General features: G+C 44.7%; 2 protein-coding genes and 1 long non-coding RNA gene across 13 annotated transcripts in view; 1 reads left to right on the plus strand and 2 right to left on the minus strand.

The window, feature by feature from the left end:
- Window positions 1-2,023: 2,023 nt before the first annotated feature.
- On the minus strand, window positions 2,024-2,970 carry LOC120455341. Its single transcript, XR_005616740.1, has 2 exons — window positions 2,607-2,970; window positions 2,024-2,543 (listed from the first exon to the last, which is right to left on the minus strand). It is a non-coding gene; the product is annotated as an uncharacterized LOC120455341 (long non-coding RNA).
- A 9,024-nt stretch (window positions 2,971-11,994) lies between these two features.
- On the minus strand, window positions 11,995-13,702 carry LOC120451662 (protein arginine N-methyltransferase 1). The gene is made up of 3 exons (XM_039635540.2): window positions 13,430-13,702; window positions 13,140-13,369; window positions 11,995-12,969 (listed from the first exon to the last, which is right to left on the minus strand). The coding sequence occupies exons 1-3, from the start codon at window positions 13,634-13,636 to the stop codon at window positions 12,339-12,341; spliced, it is 1,068 nt and encodes a 355-aa protein (XP_039491474.1). The 5' UTR covers window positions 13,637-13,702; the 3' UTR covers window positions 11,995-12,338.
- Window positions 13,703-17,644: 3,942 nt separating this feature from the next.
- The window catches only part of LOC120443772 (protein turtle), a 40,788-nt gene continuing 31,840 nt past the window's right edge, over window positions 17,645-26,592 (plus strand). For 9 of the 11 annotated variants that reach the window (XR_005615596.1, XR_005615597.1, XM_039623066.1 and 6 more), the window contains exons 1-2: window positions 17,645-17,734; window positions 19,212-19,527. The gene's annotated coding sequence lies outside the window, so the exon portion shown is untranslated. Of the gene's footprint in view, window positions 17,735-18,701; window positions 18,761-19,211; window positions 19,528-26,592 lie in introns of those variants that run through there. The other 2 variants (XM_039623067.1, XM_039623068.1) reach the window with 2 other exon arrangements.

The raw sequence follows: 26,592 nt of genomic DNA on the forward strand, positions 1-26,592 counted from the left end.
CGCACACAATCATTCATAAACATGGAGCGGTTGCTCCAGGTTTCTAACGCTTCTACCGCTTCTGCCAAGTCAGCCGGTTGAGTTTTTCCAGTTGCACTTTTCCGTGCTCCCAGTTCACACTGCATACTGTTTCCCAGTCAGCCACCATCGTCCTTTCATCCTTTCATGCTTTCGTCCTGCTGGCAAGTGGAAAGTGCTTACATTTTTCTGGCAGCGGAAATGCATATTGCTTCCGGCCTTTTTATGCTGCAAATTTTTATGCTGCGGTCATGCCAAAATGCATTGTAAATGGAATGAGTGTGTATGTCCGTATGTCCGTATGTCCGTATGTCTGGCTCAGTGTAAATAAGTTTTGAGTTTGTCTTTCGCTGATGTCGACCGCACACGGTCCTCCTTTACACTCTCTCCATTTCGGAAGGCCAGTGCGAAGAATCAGCGCCAAAAAAAAGTGCAGATTGTTATGGCTGTCAGGACCCGAAGCGAGCTACACCACACTGAGCGAAATATTTCAATGCGAGTGCATATGGCATCATGCTGATATATATGACTTACATATAACACTACAGATTAATATATTTAAAAAAGTATTTCGGGAGTAAAAGTAGGCAATAATCTTCTTTAAAACTTAATACATTAAAATTCATCTGAAATGTAATACATTTTCTCTAGCAGAATAGTATTTTGTTATTTGATTTTTTGATCCTAAAAAATGCCGCTTGGTTTTCTGTTTCAAATGTTTCTGCCTTCATTTCATTTACCATTGCAAAATACACAACAAAGGCAAGACAAAAAAAATTACATCAAAGACATTCCAAAGCGCTTGGCTTCCTTTTTAACATTCCAACATTGGCATTACCAACACCATCTCCGATTCTTAAGCAACATGACCCGTACATTTCGTTTTATGGCGGTCTAATTTAAATTTTTCCAGTGCAACACGGTTTCAGTGCCAAATTTCACACACAGATACTGAGCGGTTTTCCCCGGTCTTTTTTTGTTTCGTTTCGTTTTTCGCCTTTTTTTTTTTGCCCGAGTCTCCGACTCGCTTTTCTCCTGACTGCTGATGATGTTTTTGTCGTTACGCTTTTGTGGCGTCGTTGGCTGGAGCTGATGTGTTTCTGCGGGTCAGGGGTCAGCTCCTCCGCTCCTCAGCTCAGTCGAGTGCCGTGAGAGGGTATCGCCATGAAGCGAGCCTCCTCCTGCAGGCCATCATTCGTGAGTGCTACACTAGAATTAATCTTTGTCAAACGGCGTGGCTTTCGAGTCCAGATGAGAGGCCCCGCCACATGGCAATTGAGATACATTGACTGGGTCTGGACTGCAAATCGAAGGACTTCAATCCAATCTCCAATCCCATCCACTACCAATACTAGAACCAATACCCATACCAATACCAATGCCACGACCAGGATACGTGCACTATCTGCCGATCGGGTTGAGTTGGACAGGCCTAAGCCTCTTACACGGCCAAAAGCAACCCTTTTGCCATGCCATCCAGCCGGCTCATATGCATAACGTTCTCCGAAATTCGCCTTTGCCCGAAAGGCCTGGCAAACAAATTTGCAACCAAAGTGCTTCGCTCCGTGCACATTGGCACATTTTTAATACACTCCACTCCCTTCTGAAGGCTGAAGGACGTTGTGCACACCAAAAAATTGTACAGAATGTTCTTTTCTGACTTTGGATTGTTATACAAGCGCTTTAAGCTTATATAAAAGGTGTAAGTGCACAAATTAAAGGCTTAAACAAGTGCTGTGCAATTTTAAAATATTTTCTTTAATGTAAACTTATTCTACTTTTAGATAATTCTACAGAATTTCTTTTGTGCTTAGTTTGATATATTTTTGTTTCATTCTGAAGGACTCGTTCAGGTATAATTAATGGATTTCCAATGATTTGGCGCCGCAAGCATTTTCTTTCAGGGTTAGACCCTGAGGGTAAGTAACTCTAATCTCGTTCCGCACACAGAGAGTCGCCTCCTCGTCGAGTAACACGTGTCTGGTAGTTTTCAAGTGCTTGCAGCTTGATTTGATGTAATTTATTGAAAATTTATACAAATTTGTGCTTGTCTTTGCACAATAGCCCTCGTGCCCAAGGCCCAGACTCCAGGACCCACCCACCAGGACCACCCATCCACACAGACGCCTCGTCTGAACTCGTTTGTAGTCCGTTATTGGCAAAAACTCGAACAGCCCGAGCTGGGAGTCTTGTGCATGTGGGTCACGTAGCCATGTGACTTATACGAAATGCAAATGAAATAGTATATTGGGTGGGTGGTCCTGTGTATCCTTGTGTCACGGCGGGTGCAAGTGGCAAACTGCCCACATTCGCCGGAGCTGGAGGAGTCCGAGTTTGAGTCCGATTCCAAGTCCGTGTCCGTGGACACTTTGTGTGCCATGGCCATAGAATTTGGAATCCATGCCAGCAGCTGTAATAGAATTGGTTCTCTTTCGCTGTTTTCCTCTGGCTTGCATAAGATAAATGTGCGAATTTGCGCCAAGTGAAAGTGTTTTTGATAAATGTGCGAGGGACTACCACATCTCCTGCAATCGTAAATCGTGCCATCGAAGGACGCCCACTGATCCTTTGATTATTCAACAACAAACCTTTAAAGGACTCGCAGCGAGTGTTTCCTGCCGATTTGCCGACTCCATGGCAACCAACGCTGCCCAGCATCCCATTGTCCGCCGTTTTGATATTTGTGCCATCCACACACTTGTCCAGTTTTGTGGACCTTCGTCCTTTTGCCCAGCCACCCGTCTGCTTTATGATTTCGTTTGATTGTTCGGTTGCTGGCGCTACTTTGTTGTTGGCCCAAACCAGCTGACTGTCTGCAACTTTGCTGATTTCATTGCTTGATTTCCTACCGTTGATACCCTGCCTTGGGTTCCATAAATCATTTTGACACAGAATTTTAAATTTACCTAGCTCAAGAGTTATTTGTATATTTCATTCGGATTTTCATCCCAGACCTACTATTCACTTTGCATGTGGAAATCATTCTGCTTTTCATAATCATACACACAAATATACAAATTTATTTGGAAAGTGTATATTTTATACCTTTAATATATACAACGGAAGTTCCTTACTTCGTTCTGCGTTTTTTGCCTTTTATTTTTTTCTATTTCAATTTCGTTAAGTTTTGCGCTTCTGGTGTCTGTCTTGGCTTTTCCTTGGCAGATACGTGTGGGTTTACGCTCGGACTCCATAATAGAATTATTTGTATCAAATTGTGGCAACCGAAAAAATGAAATGAAAGTGGAGCAGCCAGGCCGCAAAAGGAAGACAGCAAGGCAGGAAGGCAGGAAGGCAGGAGCAACGCCAACGCACTCTAACACAATTGGAAACTTGCACAAAGGCATTTTTATTCGCCTATGCCCAGCATGCCCAGAAAGCAGCGCCCGGAATTGAATTAAAAGTTACCATTTTTTTTTTTTGCTGGCTGGCTGGCTGGTTGGCTTATCTGGGCCGCAAACATTCTGGGCTTTCTCCCCTTTTGGCTTTCATTGGCAAAAAGTGTTGAGCTGTGAAAGTTGGCTGGCTGGCTGGCGCAGGGCGAAAGTAATTCTCAATCCAAAGATTCCCAGTTGCAGTTGCAGCTGCAGTGACAAATGAACTCGGGTCGGGGTCACCAGGCACCAAAACCCAACTCTCAACCACCAACCACCAGCCAGCAGCCAGCAGCCCCCCAGCGAATCTGGAGCATATCTGGAGCATAACTATTCGATTTTGTCATGCGAATGCAATCAGCACCTGGCCGCATTCCCTCGCTGCTCCTCTGTCGTTATGACACGAGCTTTTGTGATCAATATGTTTTCGAGGGCCGGGGAGCCACCTGCCACGCCTTGCAATTTTTTAGCATCGCGGGAGCCCTTCCTTTGCTCACAGATAGCAAGTGCTGACAGGAGTGCTGTCCTCCTTCGTCCTCCATATCCTTTTTTTTTTTGTTCCACCCCCCCAGCTGCTGACAAAGACGAATGGCAAGTGCGACGTTCGCGCAATCAGTGGCGGAATAATCAAAAATGAAAATAAGCATTGCATACTTTCCAGCGCGCCGCACAAGCAACGCGAAAGGAATCGTTGCCGTGGTAAAAAGAAACTCCGAACACTGGATATATTTGCTGCGGGATTTTCAGTGAAGTGTGTATTGATTAACCTTTTTGCGGTTAATATTTCAGGTGGTTCCGGCACAGCGTAAACCCATTTGTGTAGGTCTAGTTGCGACTTCAATTCTAATAGTCGGTTATTGTGGCAAACGGGTACAATGATTTATTCATATTTAACCATTTCTTTAAAGCACTCTAAACACACTGCTCTAAATAATCGAAGGTGTAATCGTAGAGCATTTAATATTATAATCTGTCTGATTTATATTGGTAAGTTGAGAATAGAACAATTATCTCAGAATATGGGGGTGTTTTTTTTTTCTTTGCTAGGCACTGATTCCACTTGAGCTCGGCGGTTCAGGAAAGTTGCGCCCACCCACCCACAAACGACATTTTGCCCCCATTCCTGTTCGATTGATTTATTGAGAGATTAATGCCAACGATTTCCTTTACTGCTGGCGCGTTAGTTTCTTTGCACTCTGCCATATTGGGGCCATGAAAGCGCTACTGTCACTCCACTCTGCGGCTTTCTTTTCTTCCAGTGAGTCTGGGATGCTGGATGCTGGGAAATCCTCGGTTCGCCGGCAGCGTACACATGAGTTATTGGCCCGATAGTGCAAACACTTGCAACTGCGGTTTCGCGGCTAAAACAAGACTTTGTATTGCACTAAAACATTCATAAGTTTGAGCGGTTCTCGGCTACCTGCCTTCTAATCAGTTCTGGGGCCTCGAAACGAAACGACTAACGAAGTTATGCAAATTCCAGCCCACTGTCGGCGTGAATCTCAATTTGGGGGCCGCCAGCAAAACTTGGGCATCCTTTGATGTTTGCTCAATTAACATAGGCGAGAACCTCACAATCTTAGAACCTCTGAACCACTGAAACTCAGAACCTCTGAACCTCAGAACCTCAGAACCTCCGGGCCTGCAACACTTAAGCGGATTATGAAAGCAGCAGAGTCTGGCAGGCGTAAGTCGTGATTTTTTAATAGCTAAACTTCGGCAGCGTCGCGAAAAGCGAAATTTTCCTGAGGAACGTGACTGATTCGCTGGGGAAACTCTAACCACAATGGCTCAGACACAATGTTTGTGTATATCTGGGCGCTGCAGAAGCGCAAAAGTGCAGTGGCAACAAGTTCATGAGTTTCACTCAAAGCTACCGATAAGAAAATTTGAAGAGGTAATTACTATTGAATTGGCACCATCAAGTGCAACATTTGGGTTGTCATAATTTGGCAACATTTGATTCGACTATGAAGTGTAAGTACAATGCATAAAGCTAATGAAATCCACAGTTCATTTTCTTGTAGTGTACTTTCGGGAAACTTTCGCAGCCTAGTGTACTTCGCAAAACTTTTCAACTATAGCTACAAAAGAGTCCTCTTTCGCCTCCGACAGCAATGTTTATTACGCACACACACAGAAACACATTGAAGCAACGTGCGCACCGCATCTTGTATCTTGCCACCGTGAACCGCACACTTGGAAATGCTTAATTTGCTGCCAAATATACATATTCCCGCTATCTGCCGCCTTCCACGGCTATGAAATGAGCTTCGATGAGTCCAAATAGTTTCGTATTTCAGTCGAGCCTGCCGCTGCTAAGTGCTTCTCCTCCACATTCACGCTCCGCTCTCCAGGACACCGCTCCTCATCGCCGCCACAAGGATGCCGCGTAACTTCATCAGCGCTCCTCAATGCCTACAGAGAAAAATGTTTTATTTGTTTTAAATTCTAAGCAAATATGTTCCACTAGTTACCAGTTCTTCCAGTTGTTGAATGAAACATTTAAAAGTAAATAATAAAAGTAGTATAATATTGACTTGCTTACATATAAAGAACTTAGTAGATATGGAGCTTACTTATAAAGAACTTCAAAGATATGGCGCTCACTTATAAAGAACTTCATAGATATGCAGCTTTTGATAAATAACTGCATATATATAGACCATTTTGAACCGTGTATCTAAGCGTTGCGGGTGTTGCACTTCAGCGTTTCGGGCGCTAAATGCATTTCGGCTGCTCCACTTCCACAGTAAGGAGTAGGTGAGTAGGCTGTGAAGTGGGTGGTGTGGCTGCCTATGGGTAATTTCCTACGCGGAGCCGCCAGCGAAAGCAAAGTTTAATTAATTTTCCTGCGGCTTTTGGCTTCGGTGGCGTGGCTCTTAAGTGGTTCTCCTCCATCAGATGCTCCCTTTTTGGGGGGGGTCCGCAGGTTTTATGTCTTTGTCAAAATACTGGCGCCTCGTATTTTCCAATTTTCACTGCTCTTTATTGCCCCGCCTGCGGGAAATGGCAGTTTCAATGGCATCGGCAGTTCATTATCCACAACAGCTACGTAAATTGACCGAGCTCGGCATAGTTGCAGAACTATATTTACCACAAAATTACACAAATCAAATGCATAATTCTGCTCTAATGCCCGACCGATGAACCAGCACAAAAAGATCAAATGTAGTGACAGCATTTGTTTATAGATTTGCGAACCGCAACGCAATCAATTGCATCCCAGACAAACGGGTTTGGGCATTCCAGACAGCCACCCACCCATTCATCCATCCATCCATCCAGCAATCCATCCATCCACTGAGCCATTTGCTTTTGTCATGTAGAATCGACCACAAAAAAGTATGTAAGTGGATTAAACTCAACCACTCATTAAATTACGAGTGCGCTGCTATGAAATGGGGACCACAGCAACCGCAAAACATCCTTTGACTACGAGCCTTGTATTGATATGTCCTAATAACATAAATTGTCAAACAACTGAAATGCCAAATGTTTGCGAATCAAGCGAATCAAGCGAATCAAGATTTTGCCCCTGAGTTCACACTTCTCGAGCAATTTAACGTCTAGTCTAAAAGTCAAAGTACCAAAGGGAAATGGCCGCAACAAAATATTCCATAAACTGAATGGATTCGGTGGCCATTAATGCGATTGTAGCAGTGTCTGAAAAACCGCACCGGCAAGCAGCTTAAAGAACTGTCAGCTTTTCTTAAAGGCAATATCGCAGAGCGACTTAAGGCCAACCACACTCTACAAAATTTTACAGACTGGCAGGAGGCAAAAATTACACTGAGTTTAAGAAATGCTTGCAATTGACTTGTTGTTTTGTGTAAAAATTTATATATTTGTTACTTTAAACTTTTAAAATGTTTTTGCAGGATAATTTTTGTAGGAGACATCTGAAGTAGCAATTGACGTTGCGATTGAGTTACGGTCCTTCGAGTCAAGTGAATGGCAAAGGGTCTCAGGCATCCAATGGACATATCGCACCGCAAGAAAGTATCCAGCGGGCAGTATCGGTGAAAAGAGCCACAAAGAAAGGCGCATCGGACTGCCAGATGCCACAAACGGCAAGTGGGTGGTGGCCAAAGGTACGTACAAGGCACAAGGTCTTGCCCCCCGCAGTTGGAGCTGCCAGCATGGCATATTGGTTTTAGGTTTTTTTTTTCACTCCAACTATTTGACTTCCCCGTGGCGTGTTTACGCCAACTATTTGCGTTCGCCTGTTGTGCTCGTAAGGTCGCTATGAATATACATACATTGTTTGCATACCGAAGATGGTGTATTGAACCACAGCCAACTGAGACTCTCTTATCAATTAAAAGTGGGAAGCCACAGACAGAAAGGTGGGAATATTGAGTCAGGCATTCGTACAGTTAAACAATTTCGTCCTGAACTTGCAAGGCTATTTGGCACATTATATCTTATATTTCTAAGAACAATTTGTACGTTGCATTGCATTTAAATTGAACAACTGAGTGAGTCAGCTGGTTTTTTGTTTGGAGGGAATTTTTGCTGGCGACGGAGAAAACACAAAAGGCTGCCAACATTAATTGTCAGATGCCTTAATTGCCCGTTGTCGTTGCACCAAAATTCGCAGCACTTGCAGCAGCATAATAAAAAGTATCTGAGGCACACGAACGAAAGCCATGGCTAAGTAGGAATCGCGCTGCAGATAGCTGGGTCAGGTCAGTTCGGTGCAGTTCGCTTCAGGTCAGGGCAGGATCTGGGATTCGGGTGTGGGATAGCCGGTTAAGGCCAGCCGCTTGGCCAGAGGACCGAGCCTTGGAGCTCTGGGCTCTATTCTCCGTGCTCCATGCTCCATGCTCCGGCGGTGCTGCAGTGGAGCTGACACGGTGACCTAAAGGCGACAACAGCCGCGTGTAGAATGGAGCTTGCAAAAAGGTACACGGATAGAAAAAGCAGCCATTTAAATTGCAAATATGGATTAAGGATTCAAAACATGAATATAAATATGAATCCTTTTCCATTCTCTTACACCTTTGTTGGTGTTTTTAGGTGCAATGTGATTGTTTTTGTACCGTTTCAATTAATTTTGATGCTATCCGAAATCAAAGATGAAACTCATCTCTATATGCTATAGTTTTTTCACCGTGTGCCCGCAGCAGCGGCACAATGGAAGCAGCCCACAAACAACACACTGAAATTGTTTGCTTTGTGCCTTTGGCTGGATGGTTGGCTGGTTGGCTGCGGGAAAAGCCAGCAGTGCTAATAAACAATGGGCCACGGCAAGGGAAAATGGGCTAGAATGGGTCCAAGTGGGGCTGGGTGCTTGGGTGGACGCATCTGAGACTTCCTGGGCGCAACGAGCTGTCGCTACTAGATGTTTTTAGCTGTTTTACGCTTTTAGGGCAATTTGGGGACAACGTGGCGTATGCGTGTCGTGTCTACTGTCTACGCTGCCTTTGCAGGTGTCAAGTGCCAAGTGTGTAGTTTACCGCAAAGTGCTGCCCTGTATAGTATGTATAGTATATATGCATGTTTTAGTTTTCATAACCCGGAGCGCTAAAAAATAACAACAAAGGGCATTACATTTTCCATTCGAAAGGCACTGCGGCAGCTATAATGGCCACCGCATAACAGGCGCTCATATACATTCACACTGACACACACACACACACACACATACAGGGGCGAGACAGGACCTTAAATTGTTCAATTCAAAGGCTTCTGCAGAGCATTTACGAGCAACAACGGGAGCAGCAGGCGAATCCTGGGACCAAAGGGAAACTCGTTAAATGCCATGGCTGCCTCCTGCATATATTGTTTGTGGCAGCATGTAAAGATGGGCCTCCTCTTCGAGGCGACTTCAAAAGGGAGTGAAAGTTTTCTTTGTCATCTATTAAGGCATTTCCTGCGAATGATTTATCCAGGCAGAAAAACCTTTGCAGGCTTCAAAGCGAGTTCTTAAAGTTGGTACATTTTGGGCCCAAACACTTAGGATGTATCCACTCCTTTAACGGAGACCGTAATATTGCAAACATTTTCGCCCAACTATACGACTGTGTGTGTGTGTGCCCGAGCCAACAAATTAATTAGTTTTCAACACTCGAGTTACTTTAAATGGCAATTCGTATAATTAATTTCGCACACATTGGCACGAGAAGTGCAAAGCAAATCGAAATCAGCAGAGTAGTAGTAGTCGGAAGTGCTTAGTATGCTTAGTATCCTAAGGCCCAAGTAAAAGGACCTGTTCTGGGCCAGGTCAGGGGTCACACATTCAGAGACACGTATTCATATTGAGACTTCGAACCATCGACAGCCAAAGGAAGCAATTTTCCTGCCGAATGCGTTTGCACAAAGCGAAGATATTGCAGAATACACAGATATCTCTGCTCGAGTGTGAGCACTGGGATGTGCTTGCAGTGGTTTTGGGTTGTGGCCAGTCGCCCAGAACATCCAGAGCTGCCAGGACTTTAAGGACTCCCTGTGCAATCACTCAAACGGCTAAGAAATCAACTGCCAAAGTCATAAATTTTCGGTTTGCAAACTGAAAATTATTTCAGCATCATCCTTCTGCCGTCGCTGGCAAAAGTTAAATAATGCAAGGACTGCAAGGACGACAAGGACGGCATGCGAGTTTGTGTGGGTGTCTACGGCCAGTGAAAAATTGTGCAGAAATATTTAAACTGCAATTCCAAAGCGATTTGTTTTATGGCCCCCAATGCTCGAGCATTGTTTCGTCGGCAGCCAGAACCTAAGCGCTCCGGATCCGGATGCGGATACGGATCGACTTCCGGATTCCACTCCGCTGCAGCAGGCGGCGCGGAAAACTTAACTCGGATTTGATGTGGCCAAGCAGCTGTTAATGCTGCATGATTTATGCCCCATTCCTGCTAGGCAGCTCATTATATGCCACTATATCAGGGCTGCGATGGCTGTGTGACCACGTCAATGTCGTTGGGAATTTTTCGGCTAGTACGTCCTGCGAGAGAGAGTCCTGCGAGGAGGATGTGTGGTCAATGCACTGCCACTTCCGGTTCCCCCCACTTCCGCTCGGCGGTCGTAAATTTTATGCAGCCGCTTTGCATGTCCTCCAGTTCTACCCACTTCCCATTCCCCATTTCAGTTGGTTATTTTATCGGAGCGCAGTCTGCACTCCGTTGGAGCTGCCAATTGTCATCGCCAGCCTTGCAAGTCCGCGCTCGCATCCTGGCCATCCTGACAGACCATTGTCCGCCATTGTATCCTTTGGCCCATGATTTGTTTGGCCGCCTGCAGTTGGCTTGTTTTCCTTGGCCACCGCGATAAATCAACACGGGCAACCTCCATTTTTTGGTGGTGACCCCAGCCGAATGGCCTGAGCTTTGGGATTACTATGCATTAGTACGAAATTAGAACTATTATATTTATGGCGAAAATAGTCTGCACATCATTTATGCAGCGCACAGGTAAATGCCAAAAGGAGTAGAGCGACAAAAATGAGGGGAAAAAGCCTAAGCTCATGCACTGCAAAAGGAATTTCGAAAGGTTTAATTACAAAATACTACATTTTGAATTCCACTGCATGCTTAAAGACTTCTATTCGTCATCCGTTGCATCGAATGCCCAGCATAATTAACTAATATTCTGGGTAGATCTCAAATAAGTGTTCAAGAAGTACCTTCCCGATTTTCTTAGTGTATCCACACAGCCATTAGACACGCCTAGCAGTCACTGTCTGGCGTTGGGCTGTAATAAAAACATAAAATGTTGCACATTATGCAAACAAACCCACATGCACAGTGGCTCCCACACGCACACACACACAAACACATTTCAGCTTTGGCGATGGCGCCGCATGTCTAACGGTTTCGTTCGCCATTTGCTAACACACACGCACGCACACAAGGACGAGGGCGAGGACGCACACAGACACGGATGGATACCTTGTGCTGAGCAAACTTTAGGCGTATCTCTGTGTGGAGAACATTAAATTTATTTGAAATTATTATTATGCGCATTTACCTAACATTTGCATAACCGTCAGCGGTTCGCAGGATAACAGCAGGAGTCCTTCTCAGTGGGCCAATTTGCGAGTGAAATGTGGCTGGAACTGGAACTAGAACTGGGCTACTGGGCCAGAGCACAAGCAAATGCCAAACAGCTTATAATTTGATTGAAAAGTCCGCGCGGAGTGATCCAGAATGAATCTTTTTTTTAGGGGGCCACGATTTTGCGAACTGTTGGCGCATTTATCATGCCGCAGGATCTGCAGTATTTAAGTGAAATAGTTTGAAAATAGTTGTGGCAAACAATATTATGCATTCGCTTAATGCGCTAGTTTATGGCGTCAACTGACCAACATAAATAAGCGGCGATAGAAAAAATGCCAAATGGCAGCCAGCAAAAAATAAATACCTATGAAAATAAAAACATGGGGCATAAATTAAAAGCAACGCGCACTAGAGCTGCCCACATCGCACACACAACGCACACACATCGCACAACGCTGCACACACATCGCAGAATTGTTTTAAATAATTAAATGCTGGCGCTGCACTTACTTACACATTTGCCCAACTGTGTGCACTGCTATAGGTGTGCTGCAGTTGCCAGAGGATTTGTAACTTCGAGATGCCCTAACACACATATCTAATTCCAAATTATATGTTTTATTTACATTATGCGTAAAGGATAAGCGTTTTTTGTATAAACTAAACCTTCACTGAAGTTGAAAATAGATTGCTGCATAAAAAGTAGCACCTTTTTCCAGATTAAGGGTGTTGCAAAGTTATGGAGTCCGCAGCTCTTTCCTGAATCTCCAGCACATGTATGCAACGGAATGGAATCTGGCATAGAGATGTTTTTATGTGTGCCTACACACAATAAAATTATATAAATATGGCACACGGGCAATGTGGCTAGCTTTTGCTTTATTTAACCGGTCGTTCATTTTATCGTGATCCGACGATATTTTGTGTTCCACTTTTGGTGCAAGGCTCAACACAGCGTGAGGGGATTGGAGAGCACAAAGGACTGATGGATGGTAACCGACTTCTCCCTGCCATCGAAGTCCACATAGATGTCGAACTCCATGTCGAAGATGCTCTCCTCGCTGGCCTTCATGGTGAACACGCCCTTGATGTACTCACCTGCCCTCACTGGCAGTGGCGTCTCCAGGTAGAAGACCGTTTGGTTCCAGTGTGTCCACGGTGCACACGGCGATGTGCTGAAGCTGATCCTTTGGGTGCTCTTGCTGAATCCGACATCGAAGTAGGCCACCAGGGCGTGAACCCAGCCATTTCGCATGACCTTCAGCTCGAAGAGCGAACGAAATTTGGCGGATTGCCGGCGCTCGGTGTACAGATCCAGCGATTTGACCAGGCACACCCTGCTCATCAGCTGGTCACCGGTCACGTGCTCCACCACCGCCTTGGACTCGCATCTGCGCCGGATGGCCGACAGGTCGAAGCCGTGCACATCGTGCCAGTAACCAAGATCCTGGTCCCGTCCCTTGATGGCCGCCAGATAAAGCTGCGCCGTATCCGGATAGATGTGGCCCTCGGCGGACAGCCACTTGTCCCGCGCAAATATCACCGACTCCAGCATATTGCCAGAAAACAGGCAGTGGCTGTGGCAAAATGGTTTGGGGTATAAGGTTATCGGTGCGGAAAATAACTATTTGTGTATAAATACGATGGTAACTCCACTGAGAATAAATTTACTGAATAAATAAAGAAAGTGGTAAAACTGCAAGAAGTAGCTAACCATTTAGAAACTGCCTTTGGCTTGTCTACTTACCCCATCCAGTCGCACACTATAATATCCACCTTGTCGATGTCATCGGGCAGTTCAATGTCCTCCACTTTTCCGCGGATCACCGTTATAACATTGCCGAATCCATTATCCTGGGCTACCTGTTGGGCATAGTCAGAAATGGTGGCCGCATCTACGGCCAGGACCTTTTTGGCAGCCGCCTTGGCTGCAAACACCGAAAGAACGCCCATGCCGCAGCCCACATCCAGCACGATCTTTGGTATTGCAGGGATCTCTTTAGGGGTCTTTAAAACTACAGATACCAAGCTACTCACCTTGTGCCTAAAGAACTCGTTGTCCTGAATAGCCTCGCGATAGGCTTTCATTTGCACCAAGTCCTTCAACTGCCATTCGTGTATCTCGATGCGGCTATAAAGTTTGAAATAATGTGCCTCCTGTCTACGGCGATCCTCGCTGTTCTGATGGGCATTGCTGTACTCTTCATTGATCTCCAAATCGTCTGTTGCAAAGTCCTCCAACATTTTCAGTCGTAGAAGGCTAGCTTTTGCGAAATTAGCAAAATATATTCCGGACTGACTAAGCAAAGGTGTCTGGATGTCAAGGATTTTGTTTTATCCAGGGCAGCATGCGCAAAATGGCTTATTTGGCAGGGCTAGTTTTTCATAATTAATTTTTTAAATTACCACCCGCCGCGGCCCGCACGTGCATTAACTAATTAAAAAGCTCATTAGCGTACATAAATCAGCGTTATGCAGACATAAATTTCATTATTACATCCAGCCAGCTCCGCTGACCCACTACACCCGCCGAACAAAAGGACGATGACGAGCATGGTGGCAGCAAACAAGTTTGGTGGAGGAAGCCACCGGACGAGGGATATCATTCACTCCGCCAAAGACGACATCTTCGTCATCGTGTATCCCTCCTCCGCCGACTCCATGGAAAACAATGTCTTCGTCTAGTCGGGCTCGCAATTATGGTCACACTGCTTCCGGGCATTCCCAATTCGATTGTGCAGATGAGGGAATGGGACCGAGAAAGTGAAAAGCGAAAGATGCTCTTCCATTCGCCCGCCGTTCCTCGTATTTTTTTTTGTATTTTTGTATTTCATTTTTTTTTCCTTTTGCCTTCAGCAGCAACAATCGCTGGTTTCTTGACTTAAGCAGGGCACAGCAGAGCGTGAAAACATCATAAAGATGAGAAATTATTATCTGCCCCATATCCATGGGACAGTGGACGTGGGGGGAGAGCATTTAGCTGCTCTGTTAGCGGCCCTGAATGAAATATCACATCCTGCAGAGGAATAAAAATCAGCGTCGGTAAAAAATACACATAAGAGAAGTAAGCAGGAAGCATCCGGAGCTCGAACAGGAAGACGAGGATACACACCCACTCCCCCGGACGAACGATAAACGCTCGCAGCGTCAAAAGACAATGATGAGGCAGGATGGACCGGGAATGCGTACACTGAAAGAAACACATATGTCAAGACACCATTTTAAATGAATAATATGTGTGTGCATAAGCCTTAATTTTGAGAGTACAACTTATCAGAAGAATGGAACACAATGTTTGTAAATGTTTAAATATCCTTCGACTTTCGCTTGCCCATTCTATGGTTAATCATTCATCAGATATATACATAACTTATATGATATTTTTTAAGGTGCATAGGTCTTTTGCTGGGCCTAAATGGGGCCAGGAATATGGTAGCTGGCAAATACAGAAAGTAAAGCCAAAGCCAGCATCAGAAGTGACGAAAAATTGTGAAAATAAAATATAATGGCAACGCAGGACTTGCTCGTCCTGGACTTAAGCGATAATTTTTTATTTGTATGACCGCCGTAGGCCAAAAGCAGGACAAAAAGGGTGATCGGTGTGGGTGGCTCACACACACACAGAGACACACTCAAACACACACACACAGACAGAAGAGACAAATACAAACACAAGCACTTTGCGGCCATCACCGTCAAGCTGCGCGTTATCCTTTGTGTAATTTCTGGTTTAATGAGGCGGCATTGGTATGGACGCGCCCACCTCTACAGTCCGCCGCCCCCTGCAAGGCCATAGGTAAGCATTTTTACACTCATACATTTTTACGAGCCGAGCATTAAGTTAAAATTTGTGTTAAATATTTTATTGTTTTTATGGCCACATGAACACCTTGCAGCGACACGAGCCGGGCAAATTATGGGCCAGCCCAGCAGCCACTGGGGTTCCGGATTAAGAGACAATATTTCTGTGTCCTTGGCTCTGCACGTCGAGAAAGAGGCCACTAGGAACAGGACTTAGTTTCATTTTGATACCAATTTCCTAATCGCCTGGTTTGTAGATGTGTACAAAATGAATTTCGACTTTTACTACCAGAAGGTGATTAGGGTTGCTACCTTAAAGCAAGCATGATAAGCCTGTTTAATCGCTTTTTTATATGGAAATTAGAATGTATGCTCTAATTGGAAATAAAGTTTAGAATACCATATATAGTATATAATATGGCTTGTTTTATAAAACTTCAATGTGCTTTACCTCGGCAGCTTGATTGAAACTACGAAACTCTTTGCAACAAAAACAAGTAGCAATAATCTAGTTTTGAAACTAACTCATTTTTCTCAATGTTTGTGAAAAGCATATTTTCACCCATAACACGTGCGCCTGTTTCTCTAGAGAACTGGACACTAACTACGTGCGGTCATTAATAGTTGGCAACAGCTCCTGGATTTGGATTGTTCATACTCATACACGATAATCTCCGACACCTCCTGGGCCTTTGAGCTGAAACAAATCGAGATTTGGGCGATTATGAAATTGGCAATTAGTTGACTGTCTTGTGACAGCTGTTCGATTCCAGGTAGCCCACCTGACTTCGAGCCCACCATATGGCTGTTCGGCGCACTCGAGCATTCGGGGAATCGCACTTGACAGCCGTGAGGCGTCGACTCTTAGACGAACGAGCCACTTTGCGAGGCGTTCACCTGTCTGAAGTCAGAAATTAGTGACTTCGTCGAGAGAAGGGGGAGGGGGGAAGGACCTATTAACGGGCCGGGTGAATTATGATTACGGACGGGATGGCATGCATGGCTTTATAGCATGTAGCCCCCGATTATGTGCAGATTTATTGCAGCTAAAAATCAACGCTAATATAATGCATAAATCAGAGTGCCAAAATCAACATATATGTATAGTAGTAGGTACTTTGCTGTGTGTGTGTGTGTGTGTGTGTGCTAGTGCACCAGAAGGAGGTCCTGCGAAGGATTCGCCGGAGTGGCCTGTGAACCAAGTGAAATTCAGCGAAAACGAAACATTTGGGCAAAGTCGTTGGGTGGCAAAAGTGGGTGGTTGCGAGTGGGTGGTTCCGAATTGGATGGTGGTGCTCAGAGAGCAAAGGAGAGTGGCCAGCATATTGAGGGCGTCTCTCGGCAGGATTTTCTCTTTTTGCAGATTTTCGCGCAGTCGCAGTGCTTTCCACGCCTTCCAGTGGCGGAGTTTTCCTCTCGCACGGCGGTCTGCAAGGGAAATATTTGGCACTCGAGCACGGGGAAACTGGGTTTTCTCGGCCACGGCAGCAGATGTTGGCTAATTGAAGCATTACAACGTAGGTCAGGCTCACCGCGAGCCGTGGGAACTTTATGACTGGCCAAAAGTGACGATGCAAATGGACCAACGAGATGCATAGGCAACATCCAAAATGCAGGTAGAAAACGTAGATCATCATGGCTGATGATGTACCGCATTCTTGGGCATAATTAAAAAGCCATTTAAGCAGGGGGGTTTCGCTCGCATTAACCAATTATATGGCCCATGGCAAGGGGTTACGGTTCTTTGGCTACTCAAAACGAAATGTTTTGGGTGTTTGGCACTTAACACATTTCCACATGGCTTCACTTTTTCAACTTTGAGCGGGCTGCGCAGGCGCTTTTCGCCTTTCCTGAGCGCCAAACGAGTTGGGAGTTTGGCGGCGAAACTGGTTTTTGGGTCACAGTCACATCGAAGGGCCCGCCGACAGTCGAGAACAGGTAAACTCGAGATAATTATTCAATGAAGCCGAGCGGACGCGCAGAAGGGCTTCCCTCACACGAAGAAAAACATGGTTAGTGTGTTGACCAAAGCAAATATTTGCTATACTCGTGAGATAGTACGATTATGTATTTATCGAAAGATATCTAAAGCATGGAAATCCTGCAAATAACTGATTAAATGAACGGGTTTCTTTCGCTTTAGTGTTACACACACAATTGCCTCATGAACTGCACCATGTTTTTTTTCGAGTGCACTGCACTCCCCTGAATTCTCGGGTTCTCTGCGGTCCGGTCCGTCGGAAAGCCATGTCAAAGGGTTAGGGTTAGGACAGGTTCGCTTTGGCCAGCATCAGAAAGTATAAGAGAGTTTAACCCGTCTCTTTCTCGTTGAAGCAGCGCTCCCTCTCTCTCTCTATCCCACTCTCTCTCTCTCTCTGTTCGTGCAGCAAAGGCTGTCTCTTTTTCGAGTGGCAAATCGAGCAGCACTGACGCAGATTCAGTACTCAATTGTTGTTCCACCACGGCGTACGTGAACGCGGACGAAATCCGTAGAGTCAAAAGCAATCAGAAATCCCATTTCAATCGCAGCGTTCAGTGGCCGTAAGTGCTGTCTCGCTCTCGCCATTTCCCAATGTGTGTGAGTGTGAGTGTGTGTGCGACTAGGAAAATTGTTCAAGTTATGGATACGCAAATTGATGGAAAATGATGGAGTGTTTAAAAGAAAAACAAAGCAAAAAGCGGGCGGCAATCAAGCGGAACGTCACAAATTCAAATCACCACCGGAAAAAGGGGTGGGAAAACGCTCTCCCAATTGTGCGTGTGTGCTTATGCGTGTGTGTGTGTGTGTCTATGCTAAAATGGAAATTCGCTCGCGTTTTCGGCGTTTTTCACGCTCCTTTTTGGCCAGAATCGGAAAAACAGGACCACACCCGCGCGGGTGCAAAACTTGAAAATGTGGGGGAAAAAAAAAGCAGCAGAACAGCCAAGAAAAACAGCGCTGCAAGAAAAATTCCAGTTTCCCAAAGGATCGCAAAGAGAGTGACTGAGAGTTATAAGAGCTGAAAACTTGTACTGGCTGCAAGCTCTCAATTGGGGGGGTTTTTCGGGCCAGGACAGTTGCGCAAGTGAGCAGTTCCCGTTATTGGGGAATTTTGGCCAACAGGATAGCCGTTACGCATCAGCTGATTGCTTGGAAGGGAAATATATAAGGTCCTTTAACTGCAGAAATGCCAGCTTAAGCTAGCTAAATAGTTTAATATTTCTAAAATTTAGAAAATTTCCAATTTATTTTTATTAATAACAGTTTCAATAACAGTATCCTTAATCGCCCTAATGTGATAAAGGGCAGCGTTGTAAATGTTAAACTACCAAGTTTCCTATCATATTATTTGAGTGGCAGCTAGAAAACTCGTCGAGCATTTATAGCTTGCTCCAAAAATTGCCAAAAATTAAACCCCATATTTTCGCGCTGAGCGCTTTTCCCCGCTGCCTTGGAAAACTGGTTCTCTCTGTTACTGTTTTTTGGCCTGTGCAGCCGCCGCGATTTTCCAGCGAGCTGTTCGACAGAGCCGTCAGTCGGAGTTTTCAAAAAACGCCAGGCAATTGGTGTGGCGGCTACGCACAGCTGTGAGTTTCAGTTTATGGTTTCGACCTGTGATTTTGGCCCGGCCAAGTGGAAAAAAAAAACAGTGGGAGGATGCTAATAAAACAGCTCGTCCAGTGACAATTATATAATATAATGCATATGAGGCTTATGAGGCGTGTAAGGCGTAGCCACCGCATTGACCCATGAGTCACGTGTTCCGGAGTGTGTGTGCCGCAGTGAAACTTGCGAATGCCAAAGGACCTTTATTTGTTGACCAGACCCATACTCATAACCCCTCTTGCTTTTATGCCGTATTGATTTTATTTGTTGTGCATAAAAGGCGCGTTTATTTGCGGACCCCTCGCATCGCCATCGGCATCGCCATTCATTTTACGCCTTATGTCTTATGAGTTTTGCCTTTGTTCTGAAGCACTCAAGCAACCATTTCCCCCCCCAATCGAATTGGAATAACATAAAAAATCCTTTGTGCAGCCCCACGTAAAAGTCAACGGTTTCAAAGTCCTTCGTCAAACGCATACGCCCAGTGTACTCGAAGTGGAAAGTGTCATAAAGTATGCGATTATCCTGTAAACAAAGTGTAAAACGCGCCCAGTAAACGCCGAAAACGAAAGGCAAACAGCAAACAGCAAACAACTCCCGGATTTTACGACTTGAGCAATCAACTCGCCTGGTCACTCCACCAACTTGAGGACTCGTCGGACTGCAGGAGTGCAGGACTCTTGGAATTGGCCAGTACAAAACTATAGAATCGGATCTGGGCACGTCGTATAATGATTGCGCAAGTGAGGTGAGTCACCCATCGGCGGCCAAAACGTCGATATACTGAATTGTAATGTATGGGAAATCCTCGGGGAAAACTGTAGCTACAACTAAAACTAAAACATAGCAAATTGCACACACATTGCACATCGCACATCGAACAGTACAATCAAAATGCTGCCATGTCCGCAGGCTAGAATTTAATTAAAATTTATGAAATTTCAATTACACTGGCAAGTGTAAATAAGTGCGAGTGCGAGCATTAGGGGCCGCAATTCAATTACGAAATTTTCGAAAGGCCAGAAAAAAGCACTCTGGCCCGGAAAAACAAACAATCCAACTGGGCCAGAAAGCAGAAAAACAAACGGCAAATGTCAAGGCGAAGGGAAGGGTATGAAATCGAAGGGAATTGAAGGGAATCGAAGGGATCGGTTTGCGAGAGGGGCTTGCAGTTTCGATGGCTCCAAAACGGATGGAGGGGCTTGATTGGTTTTGTGGCTTTTGTATCCACATCTTGCACCGAGCTAGCTGCCAAAGCGACTGGATTGACCATCTGCAGTTTGATATAACGAAGCAGCAAACATGTGTAACCACCGATGACGACAAAGACGGGGACAGATGATAAAGACAAAGGCTCGGTTATTAGTGGTTTGCCGGGGCCCAGGAAATTGCAATTCCCATAGAGGAACACCATACGGATACGGATCCATGGCTTTGCGCTTCGCTTCAATCGCTTCAATCGCTTCACTCGCTTCTTGGCAGTCATTTATTCGAATATTCGAATTTCGCCCGCCCCAATGCCTAATATTGATATATGAAGTAGTTGTTTGCCCATTTGGCTGCACACAGGATGGGGTTACTCCACCACCCTCCTAAGGAGTACTATATAGAGTAAATTTGGGCCTGTCTGTCGACAGGTCCCTGAAATGCCAGCAATCATCGGCGGATCGATTTACCATTACATTTGCTGCATGCCAGATATTTACATGTAAATGTATAAAGGCTGTAAGTGGGTGCTTGCGTGACTGCCGACTAAGGTCACTTGGTAACCTATTCAAACGAGTTACGACCTCGCTTAAAGGCGATAACGATAACGATAGCGATAACTGTGCTCGCACACGAATGCAGTCAAAAAGCGACGCGCCATAAGTGTAAACATAAACAAGAAATTGGGGTCACAGCTTCGATTATCGGAGATTTGGATACGCTTCTCCCGCTTGGTGTATGCAACATTTTATAAAGTCAAATCCAAATATTTACACATTGCTGTATCATCAAGGGGATTTTCGTAACTTACTTTGCTTTCAGGTATATAATTTTGGAAAGAATTTTTAAACTCTTAAACTTTTAAACATTCTAGAAGAAAGGAAGACTCTATTGCTTATTGTCCAAACTTATTTTAATTGGAATTCATTCGGTCACTGTATAAACTGTTTCAATGTTTTCTTGGGTCACCAAATAATTAAGTTCGGTTTCTTTCAGTTACTCTATAAACGGTTTTAATGTTACCATAAATTTTAGTTTGAATTCTTTCAGTCACATTATGTAAACTATTTCAATGTTTTCTTGGGTTCCCTAATATATTATTGTGAATTCCCTCAGTTACTATGTAAACTGTTGCAATGTTTTCTTGGGTCACCAAATTCCGCTTAAAAGAAAGTGTACCTATAACTTCGCTACGAAAGTAAAGCACCCACATGGTTCAAAACAAAAGCCATGCGGGGTACGGAAGCTGTGGTCAGTCAGTCAGTGAGTCTGCTTAGATTTTTTCGTTTTTTCGTGTTTTCGCTGGAATTTGTTGGAATTTGTTGGCTTCGTGGTCTCACAGCCAGATTATCCAACAATGTGAACTAGAGTGGACCCAAAAGCTGCGACGGCGAGCCTGAGAACTTTATCAGCCGCTTTTGTTGGTGTTTTGGTGTTTTGGGTATACACACTCCGCACTCTCTCGATCGCCAACTCGATCGGACAACTCCAGAGTTGGCGCCCAAAAACAAAAAAAAACAAGAAAGAACGCTATAGTCGAGTTCCCCGACTATCTGATACCCGTTACTCAGCTAGTGGAAGTGCGAAGGAGAGTCTTCAACATTGATAGTTTTTGGCGGTTTGTGGGCGTTAGAGTGGGCGTGGCAAAAAGTTTTCTTGCAAGTCGATAGAAATTTACAAAACTGATACAAAAATGAAAAATATCAAAACATTTTTCAAAACTGTGGGCGTGGCAGCTTTGGGCGGTTTGTGAGCGTTAGAGTGGGCGTGGCAAAAAGTTTTTTAACAAATCGATAGAAATTTACAAGACCAATACAGAAATGAAAAAATATTTAAACATTTTTCAAAAGTGTGGGCGTGGCAGTTTTGTGCGGTTTGTGGGCGTTAGAGTGGTCGTGGCAGCATGATTCGACAAACTTGCGCTGCGTCTATGTCCCTGGAGTCTGTATGCCTAATCTCAACTTTTTAGCTTTTGTAGTTCCTGAGATCTCGACGTTCATACGGACAGACAGACGGACAGACGGACGGACGGACAGACGGACAGACGGACGGACAGACGGACATGGCCAAATCGACTCGGCTATTGATCCTGATCAAGAATATATATACTTTATATGGTCGGAAACGCTTCCTTCTGCCTGTTACATACTTTTCAACGAATCTAGTATACCCTTTTACTCTACGAGTAACGGGTATAAAAACTGGCGCACATAATGGGACCGAGCGAAACTCGAGCCCAAAACACAAAACACCAAGTTCGAGATGAAGGCGTAGAAGTTTTGGATGTCGTCGGTTGGATGAAGAAGGGGAGGCCTGAGATCGGCTTACACTTGGAGCTGTGTGGTACATACGGGCTGTGTACATCTACATCATTGGACTTCAGGTTCTCCGATCCCAGGTCTTCACGTATAAGAGAGCCGGACGTCTCGGCTCGAACTTGTTTTTCTTTTGCCACGATAGATACACAGAATTTCCTGCAGCAGCCGTTTGTTCCTGTATTGACGTCAGATGGAAACACCGAATGCAATTCGCAGTCGACGATCTTGGTAACGACGGCAATGGCAACAACAGAGGACAGGTAGAAACACTGAGAAATATTACAATACCATAATATAACAAAGCAAAATATACAATCTTAAGGGAAAATATACAGAATACAATTGATACATGCCTCTGCTTACAATTTTGAATAATGGAACAAACAATTAGTTTGCTTTACGTTCTAGTTAGAGGGATTATATGTATGTAATTGTTGGCTGGATTTTTGCGCAGTGCAGGGAAACCAACTCCCGAACATTCCCACACAAGTCGCTCAGGTGGAGTTGGGCGGGAACGGTGAACGGTGAATGGTTGGTGGTGGTTGGTGGTGGTGGTTGGTGGTGGTAGTTGGTAGTAATGGCACCACATGCAGGGCTTCGCCTGTAGGTGCACCACTCAGACCCGCACTGCACTCATCACACCTCTCGGCACCACTCACCCACATCCTGGTGACGCTTTGTTCTGGGCTCTTGTTTTTCTGTTTCTCTGATTTTCTTTTTTTCTGTTTTTGTTGGGACTTTACACTCCATTGGCAGTGAAGCGTTAAAATTGACCCAGTTGTTGATTTATTTTTACTGCTCTTCGAGCTGGGCAGTGCAGAAGGCGAGTCGTGGCATTTCGCCTGCAATTGGATGATGGCCCGGGACCGGCAAAAATAATTCAAATTGAAATGCAGGAAAAAAATGGGAAAACAATCCAAATTTGCGTTCCCATTTATATGCATGAAACTCGCATTTCCGAATATTCGAGGAGTCAGCACGATCTGACTTCACTTGAATCGAATCGAGTCGAGTTGAGTTGAAACAAAACGAATGAATCGCTTTAAGGTCTGGAGCTCCGTGCACGAATGCATTTTCAATTTGCTGGCTACAAATTCCGTAGTCGAGATGGCTGAGAAGCAGCAAGTTTGCAGTTGAAGTTGAAAATTGTTTGCATTTTTGCGCTTACGATAAAAAAATAAGTACTGGTTTTATATGGCAGAAGGACCTCTTTCCAGATAAAAAACGAAAACGATAAAAAACATAAGAAAACTCTGGCAGAGACAACTTGGCCGTCCCTCTTTTTGTCTCGTTGTTACTTCTCTTTTAATAACTATGCGGGTTGCTTTTTGTTTTCCTTGGGCCAAAACTTCTGGCCCAGAGAAAGGGGTTTGCTGGAATTGCTGGAATTGCCGAGCGGAAAGAAGCCGAAAGTTAAAGTGCAAAGCCGGGGAAATTAAAATATTTCCATACTGCAACTTAAAGTTGCTCATTTGAATAAAATGTAGCGAGAGTGGGCAGCCATAAGTTGTATAAGTTGGTTAACCAATTCGAAGGACACGAAAGGGAGGTAGGAAGGAGACTTAAATACTTTTCCCAGGCCCGTTTCGGTGTTCATTATTTCGTTGCGACCATTAAAGTAATTTGCCACACTTGTCGCCGGCCATTAGGCCCCATTAAAGCGCAATCAGAAATCTGGTTTCCCTTCCGCTCCTTGACCAATACTTGAGTATCAATTTGCAGAACGAAACCAAAAAGTTGCCAAAGTGTTGCCGCTGCACGAACCCTTTTTATTAGTTTTGAGATATCGACAGGACGAACAGAGCCAACAGGACGAAGCAAGACGACCAGCAGGGGACTGGCTTTTAATAAGGCCATTCAGGCCACAGCGGCAAATAGTTCAATGGACTCGTCAAATCGCCCGTCTTGCTATTGGTATGTTTTTCCCCAGCTTAGCCGGGAAAATCAATATCCTGGCAAGGTCCTGTGCTTCTTTGTTGGCCTGCGCTCGCTGAAAAATGTTTGAGTTTTAAAAAAATAAGTGTCCATTCATCCGCTTTGCCTGCACGGCACAAAAGCTATGAAATGCTTTATTTAAATTCCAAAGATTTATCTTTGCAAAGGAAAACGCATTTCCAATTGCTTCATTCATTTTATTTCTGAAATATTTGTGCGCACTTTTAGGACTTCATTTCGAATTCTTTTGATGCAAATTAAAACTTAATTGATTGTTAGAAGTTCTCTGTAGAAGACATTCAGGTATTATGTGCAAAAACATGTACAAGTGCCTTTCAAATGAAGTTTATATGATTCAATTGAAATTATTTTATTGGTTGACTGTTCACTAAGTTTGTATCTCGTTATTTCTCTCTCTGCACAAAACAAACATTTGCATCTGGTCGGGAGTGGAGGTCCTGGCTCTGGGGCGTTGTTGTTTACTTATTCAATTTGGAGCTGTTTGAACTGCGCTGATATGCCCATTACAAGGTGCCCTGCCAGCCATCGAGTGCGAGTATACGACGTGCTCCATGGCGTATACGTAATTACGTTTGTCGCTGCCACATCGCAGCCGCCCTTCCCCTTCACATGCCCCTCCGATTGCCACTTTAAAGCATGGAAATTTATTTATTGCATAATGGGAAAAGTTTTGCACTTCAGTCATGATTTGCCCCTCCCTGTCCCACTCCATGTCTCTCGCTCGTCTCCATCTTGTGCTATTCAACTCGCAGCATTTCATTTGATGCAGCGACCAAAAGACGTGCGTAAACAGGGTGGCCAGGATTCAGGATCCTGAGAACGGGGAACAAGGACCCAGAGACCCAGGGATCCTTTAGCCAAGTCGAGCGTCGAGTGCTAAACTTTTTTGCCCGAATTCCGTTTGGCGTTTTTTCTTATTTTTTTCGAAATCAACTTTATGCCGAGGCAACGGCAGCAAAGTTTATGGTCATGTCCGCTGGCCGGGGGTCGGAAAAGCGAGGAAAATCGGGTGGCGGGAGGCGGGAGTTTCCAGGGGTGGCCGTTCATTAGCGTTGCCATTACATTTATTTATTTTTCTTCATTCCGTTCTGTTTCGCTGTGCGCAGGATGTCTGATATACTGGCACAGCGACGTGGAGGCATCCATCCATCCTCCAACAACTTCCCATCACAGTGAGTCCAAAAAGTCCTGAGCAGAGCAGAGAAGCTGGAGACTAAAGTCCACTTTAGTTAGTGCGAGAGCTTTAGTTTCAACAAGTTTTAAAAAAGTTAAATGAGACACACCAACTTCACATAATAGTAAAGTGGGGGAAAGGAGCTTCCAGTTCTAGGACAGTAATAAGGTTTTGAGCGGCTCAAAGTCAAAGAAAATTCCCGTGCACGCATGTCTGCAGTTATTAGACCTGCGTGTCTTCGCTTGAATTGCGGTGGAAAAGTTTTTATTTCTGGGTATCCTTACAGGATTTATGAGCAGACAGACCCGCCCGAGCCGACAGAGAAAATGAATACAAGGCGAAAGCCCGAGCGAGCCGAGATGGAAAAGTTTGCTAAATTTTCACTTCCGCCGCCGCCGCCGCTTTTCTTTTGCGCCTTTGATACTCCCTTTCACATCGTCCATTCTCCGACTGCATAAATAATAACACAAACTTTTATTATTAATTTTGCTTAATCGAAATGCCGCAATTAAGCATGAAGCGTAAAAGTTTTCCCTCTTTGTCCTCGGCCACTCCTCCTCCTTCTTTTGCCTTAACGCCCAGCTGACCTCCCCGTGCTCCATCATTTTTAGTTCGCGGAATAATTTTGCACTTTTACTCCGCCGAATGTTTTCTAAGAAAAAAGTTGGACGGCACTGGCGGTTTCTTTCGTTTCTTCGCTACAGAAACAGTGCGCAAAGTTTTCTGCACTTTCCGCAATATTATTAAGAATTTAATTGCTTCAAAGCGCCAACTTTTTCCCGTTGGCGAGTTGGGCGTTTCCATTCAGGATAATTTCGAAAAAACTGTAAAGCGCATAAGCGGACCAAGCGGCCAAGCAAAATTGCCAAGTCACATGGCCAAATACAATGGTCAATAAGTAAGCGTCACAAATGAAACAATCCATTACGGCATCGTTGTGATGTGAATGAAAAATATGTTGCGTAATGGGGCAGTGCGATAAGAAAGTGAAAACTACGAGAATGGGAAGCACAAATAAATTGTTAAAAGTGGGCATAAACGATACACAAACACAACACAACACAACACCAATGCTCGACTCATTTCCTGCCCGTTGCCCGTTGCCATCGCACATCGTTTGAAATTAAATTTCAAAGGCCCGGGACCATTAGATGGCCCA

Source organism: Drosophila santomea, chromosome 2L (genome assembly GCF_016746245.2).
Source record: "Drosophila santomea strain STO CAGO 1482 chromosome 2L, Prin_Dsan_1.1, whole genome shotgun sequence".
NCBI lineage: Eukaryota > Metazoa > Arthropoda > Insecta > Diptera > Drosophilidae > Drosophila > Drosophila santomea.